At 46.2% G+C, this 7,500-nt stretch overlaps 1 protein-coding gene across 5 annotated transcripts in view; it reads left to right on the top strand.

Annotated features, from left to right (window-relative positions):
* Nucleotides 1-7,500, top strand: part of LOC113808289 (homeotic protein spalt-major) — a 604,198-nt gene that overhangs the window by 562,909 nt on the left and 33,789 nt on the right. The window contains exon 1 of one of the 5 annotated variants that reach the window (XM_027359641.2): nt 3,830-4,507. The exons of the other annotated variants lie outside the window; for them this stretch is intronic. Coding sequence (XP_027215442.2) covers nt 4,324-4,507 — 184 coding nt within the window. The 5' untranslated portion in view covers nt 3,830-4,323. Of the gene's footprint in view, nt 1-3,829; nt 4,508-7,500 lie in introns of those variants that run through there. 5 annotated transcript variants of the gene reach the window in all.

The raw sequence follows: 7,500 nt of genomic DNA, 5'->3' as shown, positions 1-7,500 counted from the left end.
CAGATAGATGTAGATATAGATAGATAGATAAATAGATAGATATAGATATAGATAGATAAACAGATAGGAAAAATATAGATAGATACACAGATAGATATAGATATAGATAGATAAACAGATAGGAAAAAATATAGATAGATAAACAGATAGATATAGATATAGATAGATAAACAGATAGATATAGATGAAAGATATAGATAGATATAGATAGATATATAGATATAGATATATCTATATAGATATATATAAACATATATATAAACATATATATAAACATATATATATTTATCTATCTATATCTATATCTATATAGATAGATAAACAGATAGATATAGATATAGATAGATAAACAGATAGATATAGATATAGATAGATAAACAGATAGATATAGATATAGATAGATAAACAGATAGATATAGATGAAAGCAGCCACCCCCCACCCCCCCACATCCCCGCACACCTCAATGACTCCAGACTCACTCGAGATGACAATAACAACGTGATGCCGGGTCGCCCTCGGTCGGCGCAAGGAGGGGGGGCGACTCTTCCCCTCGACGCCTTCCCCTTGCTCGGCCTCCCCTCGGGACGGAGGTCTTGGCGGTTTCCCCTTTTCTTGTTGTTGTTGTTGTTGTTGTTGTTTTTAGGTTTTGATTATTTGTTGTTATGGTATTTGTGATTTTTTTTGGGGTGGGGGTGGGGGACGGGGTTGATGTGATTTTTTTTTTTTTTTTTTTTTGGGGGGGGTGTTATTGGTAATTGGTTTTATTTGTATGCTTTTATTTATCTATTGTTATATTTGATTGGGTGCTTCGTTGCTTTATTTCGTAGTTGTTTGCTTTCTTAATTATTCATTTATTTACTTTGTTTTTATTTCATACTTACCTATTCCATTTACTTATATATGGAATTATTTATATTTGCGTTACTTACGTTTTCTTCCTTTTTTTGGGGGGGGGGGTATCATCCCTCGGTAATTAATGAAGCTGAAACTTGATATCATCGGATTAGTTGATTCGTTATCAAGATGCTTTGTCCTCATTATCATTTTTCTTCTTATCGTTCAGATGAATGTATTGTTTTAACCGGGATGAAGTTATCATCTATTTTGACGTTATCAATCACATATTTCAATACCTGTTTACGCTAATCTTTTTTTAAGTGAATGTTGAAAATATGTTTTGTTAACGCGATGACGAGGAAAACAAAATATTTTTTTTCTTTGTTGTATTTTTGTATCATATCTTTCAGCTATTTTAGTGTCGTGGATATAAAAAAAAAGAAAGTATAATGCAAGTCATTTTGTTATAAATACAGGTTCTCTTAAATGCTAACCGACCGTGGTATCAATAAAGTTTTTCTTTCCATCATCATCCATTCATACTTGTTATCTCTCGGTCAGTTGTTATCTGTTCGATATCGCGCCCAGTAGACGGTCCACGATACTCTTCTTTTATTTATAGTCGCCTGCGTGTCGTTCATTAGTCCTCCCCTTTCCTTTTATCTTTATCCTTCAGTTAGCTCTTATCATCTTATCGGGATCATCAGTTTTACCGCAGAGGCAACTATTGTGTGCTGTCGTAATGTTGGGATCCAGATGCGTTATCAGCTGATCAGGTCGTTTGCTTTATAGTATTTACTTAATTTCGCTCTTATTCTGCCGTTCGTGTTTTATTTGTTCGGTGGGCTTTGTTATGAAGTTGAGGGCAATTTGTTATGTTTGAATTTTGTCGTCTTTCCTCCTGTGATCTCCAGTGGGCAATAGCGTATTCATCAGATCGATATCTCGGCCTGTTTGGTATCAGCTGATCAGCGTATTAAATATCAGCTGTTTTCGTATATCTTTTCTAGTCATTCTTCGGAGGTTTCTTTTATCAGGGAGTAATCTCAGTCTTTTACCGATAATTAAACTTCTGAGAGAGCAAGATGCGAAGATGACTATAATCTTATTATTGTTATCGTAGTTATTATTATACCGTCTATTATCTCTCAAGTCACCCCGATTAACCTCATCAAGTGCCCTTCTGTGCCTAATCGCAACATACATATTCGTATCAAAATTGAATAAATTATACCATTATCACCAGTCATTAGTGTTATGGTAACCCAGTTATTTGAATCCGATCAGCTGTTTTGTGATTAATCAGTAATCTGTTATTATAAAACCAGTGATCTGTGCAATTGCCCGATCATTTTTATTACCGCCACCAGAGAGAGAGAAGCGGTGTGTTGCCGCGTCTCACTTATCTGCTTTATACATATTCTCTTGTGTTGCTATGCTGGCTGCCCTGTTTATTTGATGTCGCCTTCGCAGGGCCCGCGCCTTCCCTGCTTAAGGTCCGCTGGCGGGAGAGGGGCTTGGGGTCGTGTGGGGGTTTTGTGTTTGTTTTCGGTTTGGTTTTCAGCTCTCTCTCTTTCTCTTATTCTCTTTCTCTCAATCTCTCTCTTTTCTGTCGTCCCTCTTCTCTCTCATTTTTCTCTCTCTCTATCTTCTCTCTCTTTTCTCTCTCTCTCTCTCTCTCTCTCTCTCTCTCTCTCTCTCTCTCTCTTTCTCTCTCTCTCTCTCTCTCTCTCTCTCTCTCTCTCTCTCTCTCTCTCTCTCTCTCTCTCTCTCTCTCTCTCTCTCTCTCTCTGTAGTTGAGGCATCGGAGGGTGGGGTGTGTGTGGGAAAGGGGGAGGGGTAAAACTAAGTGTTGGTGTAAAATGTTGTGATTATAAAATTCGCTGTGGTTATTAAAACGGTTATTATGTCTATCGTAGTTATTAAATCACTGTGCTGTGAGTGTTGTGGTTAATGGATGATGTAATATGAGGTCTCTGTTGTGAAGTTCACTCTCCTACATATCTGCTTCTATGTTGTGGTAATGCTGGTGTCGAGGCTCATGTGACGACGATCACTATTAACACTGTTGTAAGAACAGGAATAACATTCACATGCGATAGTGATGAGGGTCACTCTGTTGTGATGAAGCCACTGCGTCCTTACAAGCACTGTGGTGTCGTGAAGTCACTGGGTGCTGACTGTGAGCTATGAGTGTCCGTGGCTGTGAATGAGGAAGGACATGCAGTGTGAGAGTGAGCGGAGCGCTGACTTGGCACGGGTGAGGATGCCGGGAAGTGGCAGGAGCGCAAGATGAGGCACAGGTGAAGTGTAGGTGTGGTAAGACTAAGGTGAGGAGGCCGTGGCGAGTGCGGAGGATGTGTCGCGTCTCGCAGCTCCGGCGGCAGGATGAACGCTGAAGCTCGAGCCAGAAGTCCCCAGTGCAGCGCAGGGCGGGTCCGCGTGCAGGAGCGGCCGCGCCCGTCCTTCTCGTGGGGCTGCAGGTGTAGGAACTGCGAGTGCAGTGTGTGAGCGTGGAGGAGACACAGGTGTAGCGTGTGTAGAGGAGGCTGTAATGCCGGTGTCCACCGGTGTTATACCTTTAGCGCCATTTGACTCACTGGTGACAGGGAGCTGTCGCCGCGAGGGTCCCGGAGTCGCGCATGTCCAGAACTGATCGTGTCATGCCCCGCCCCCGACTCCTCCCTCCTCCGCTCGGGCTCCTCCCTCCGTGACCAAGTGCTGAAGAGGCGGGACCTCAGGTATTATTTTTAGGCTATATGAATCCTATATTTTCCTTATATGATGAAAGTGTAGGGTTATATGAATGTCATAACTGTATGACGTGTGTGCTGGGTGCTGTTCCACGTATATCAGCCAGAGTAAAGCAAGCTTCGGAGGAAGCGACGACGAACGAAGCCCCGCCCTCTTTTCAGGCTCCGCCCTGGTCGCCCGTGGCTCCTCCCACCGGCGGCGTGTGTGCGGCGCGACGGGTGGCTGTGCTGAGCGGGGCCGGGGGCGGTCAGAGCTGTGGGAACCCCGGCTGAGTACGGTGGTCCTGCTCCTCAACACGGTCGCATCATCACCAGTGTCGCTCAGTGCCGCGACGTGCACTCTCGAGCGCTCGCACTGTCAACGTTCATGGACAACGGACACTTATAATTACACGTCAGTGACAACCGTGATAAGCGAGTGATGCCAGACAAATAGTGCAAATACCTACCTGGTGACGTTTGTGTTGGTGTGTGGCTGAACGAGTGAGGTGTTGCCGCTAGAGCGCCGCGCTACTTGTACTTAGTCTTCGCCGCATTCCCTTGATAAACTTGACAGCACCGAAGTCGGTGCCGAGCCTCCCTGCGTCGAGCGGCGGCCGTGGCGCCCTCGCGCTGCTAGTGACTTGTGTTGTGCCAAATATTGTCTTAACTCGAGGCAGTCGACCAAGTTCGTGGGCCAGGATGACTCCGTCAGCGCCCCCGACGAGAGTTTAGGCGTGCCCTGAGCGGACCATGCCTAGCTCTGGCGGAGAGGTGACGACGGCCACGGTAGCGAAGGTGGAACAGGTGGACACAGCCAAGCTAGAGACGGAGACGATGGCGCAGGTGGTGCCCGAGGTGGTGATCGGGAGGTCACCTGCGAGGATCAACCCCAAGAGAAAACCAGACAAGTCTAAGATATTCAGAATACGCACAAGTAAGTTGGTGTTGTTGTGGGCGTGGGGTTGGAGTGTGGGCGCGGCGAGACGCGGTCCAGCTGCGACACAGCTGACCAACTTGTCTCCCTCGCCTCCGCTCGCTCTCTCACGCCTTGTTGTTGCTTCTGTTACACGGAGATAGGTCAGTGGGAGGAGGGCGTCGTGCGTCCGCCGCCCGCGCCCTGCCCTTCCCTGCAACCCGAGTCGGCTCCTTGGCGAGTCCGTGTCGCGGGGAAGTGAGCGGAGCCGCGAGGAGGCAGGGAGCGCCGATGTGCTGCTCTCTAACACACGCCCGAAGACGTGCACGCAAGTAGCACCCCTGACACACCTGGGCCTCCTCCAAGTCGTGTCCTTAGGCGGCGTGTCACGGCAGTCCCTGTCACAGTAGTCACCAGGAAATGGTGTATATTTGGGTGATGGTTGAAGGCCTGGGGCGAAATTCCCGCGACTGTGACATATTTCTTGTCTGACAAACAAACTAGTGACCTTAGCAGGTGCCGTTTGCATGCATGTAGTACTTGGGATACAAACAAATACATGTTTGGAGAACAAATACGTTACTTTAAAGCCATTTGGCTCTCTGCCACAGCGGCTCACTGTCTCCTGCTCTGTGTACCCAGTTGTTACTATCGGTAATTGCTAATACAATTTACTGTTTTGCAAAGGCTGCGGACAGAATCTGTGAACTCTAAATAAAGAATAATTAATGCCCGTAATTTGCATAGCTCTCTGCCTTTGTTTATCGCATTTAATTCCATGAGGCGAATTTATTAATCTGGTCACCTGCTGTGTCCGGTCACATGAGCAGTCATTGCGCCAATTAGGCAGCCGTTCGACGGGCCTGGCACTCTCCCTCACGAGGCCGGGGGCGCAGATCGTGTATGGGCCGGAGGTGGGCCGCCCTGCCCATGGCTAGTGCGCTGGTGAGATTGTTAGGCGGCCGCCCCGTCACATTCCCTCCTCCCACCCCGCCATCCCCGCCTCTGACAAATGGTTATAATATAATTTACTATGCTGTAACTTTAGCCATACTGACGCGCCCGCTAATTAATATATATGTATGTATTTGACAACGATTTAAATTTAATTAATAGTGACTCCCTGTGTTTTTGTTTACGCGTTTATGCATGTGTGTAGATATGAGGATCCTAGATTTTTTAAAAAATAATATCCATATTGCTCTGTGTGTTTCCGGCGAAAATATACAGACCGCAGTGTACACATTAATAAATATGATTTTGCGTGGGTTATATGTTAATGTTTGTTTACTGGATAAAGATTAAATGTATGAATTTGAATGCAAGTAGGAATATGAATATAAATATAAATACAAATATGAATATGGATATGAATATGAATATAGACTTAGCTTTAGATGTAGGTATACAGTACACACACATGAATCTAAGCTACGTGTGTATATACAAACGTACATATATGAAAAAAAAAAGAAAAATATATGAAATAGTTGCGAATTTGCATATACATGATGAATATGGACAAGAATATTTCGTGTGACTGTAACTATTTTCCAGCCAGTTTGTTTGCTGCACGTATGAATAAAACATTTGAGTGGGATTTAATTTGATAAATCCCTTCGATCCATAGGCGCGTGTGCGATTTGGGACGGGAGCGGCCATCAAGAAATGTATGAATAATGGATAAAATAACCACGCGGAGGTTTTTCGGGGAATCTATTGGTGGATGATATGGCCGGGGGAGGGGGGTAAGGGTAGGGGGGTCGTTGAACTTTTTTTTTGGAAAGTTAGATGAAGTGACTAGGTTTTCATGTCTTTCTTTCGTTTTTAGTTTGTTTTTTTTAGGATTTTTTTTCTAGTAGAGATGGATTTTGTTTGTGTTTTAGGCCTACAGGAATAGAGATCCTTTTTTTCTTCTTCTTCTTCTTGGAATCGATGACAGACGAAGATTCTAGAACCCGATTTCCTTTTCGGAGGAGTGGCAGGTGTTTAGAAAGAGGTGGGAGGGGAGGGAGGAAAGAGAAAGGCTTCCGTAGATGTGGTTGCCTGGGAAACCTCTTTGGGAGTTAATGGCGGTAATGGTGTAAGGAAAGGTAGATGGCGCGTGGGGTTGGGAGGGGAAGGAGGGGGAGGAGGAGGAGGGGGAGAGGAGGGGGGAGTGGTTCCTTCATTGATGATTACCATTTCGTGTTGACCCGGCATGTCAACACGCGCGACCTGTGTGGCCTGTAGTCTACTGACCTTTTATCCCCCCCCTCCTTTTCCTCCTGCCCTTCCTCCTGCCTTTCCCCCTGCCCTTCCCTCTGCCCTTCCTCCTGCCCTTCCTCCTGCCTTTCCTCCTGCCCTTCCCCCTGCCCTTCTCCCAAGCCTCCTCGACCTTCTTGACCCCCGCCACGAGCCTGACCTGCCCTTCTGATGACCCTTCCTTTTTAGCTTCTGTTCCGCCGCTGTTTCTCTTCTGGTTCCCCCTCCCTCTTCTCCCTATTTATTTGCCCTTCCCCTCCTTTTTCCCGTTTTCTTCCTACGTCCCTCTCCTCGAATTCTTATGCTAAGATGATATTACTTCCAAGCTATTCTTGTCCTGCTTCTCTCCCTCTTTACTGTCTCCTCCATACTATCCCTCCCCACCCTATTCTTCCTACCTCCTATCCACCTCCCATTCTCCCCATCCCGATGATCGGCATCCTACATCTTTCTAACTATCCCTCATTATTATATCTCATTCTTTACCCTTCCTGTCTGTTCCCTTCTCTCCCTTTCCCTTTTATCCCCTCATTGTATCCCCTTCTATCCCCTCCCTTGCGTTGCCTTCTCTCTCTCTCCTCCTCCTCCTCCTCCTCCTCCTCCTCCTCCTCCTCCTCCTCCTCCTCCTCCTCCTCCTCCTCCTCCTCCTCCTGTTGCCCCTCCCCTCTCTTGCTTGACTGGGCGAGCAATTCTCACTCGCGTGGAGGACCTGTCACTCAGCCACCTCCGCAAGTGTGGGATACTGCATGGCTTTATGTACTCCCAAAGAT

This window comes from Penaeus vannamei, chromosome 30 (genome assembly GCF_042767895.1).
Source record: "Penaeus vannamei isolate JL-2024 chromosome 30, ASM4276789v1, whole genome shotgun sequence".
In the NCBI taxonomy this organism is placed as follows: domain Eukaryota; kingdom Metazoa; phylum Arthropoda; class Malacostraca; order Decapoda; family Penaeidae; genus Penaeus; species Penaeus vannamei.
The sequence above is the reverse complement of the archived record's forward strand: the minus strand, read 5'-3'. Positions and strand labels throughout refer to the sequence as shown.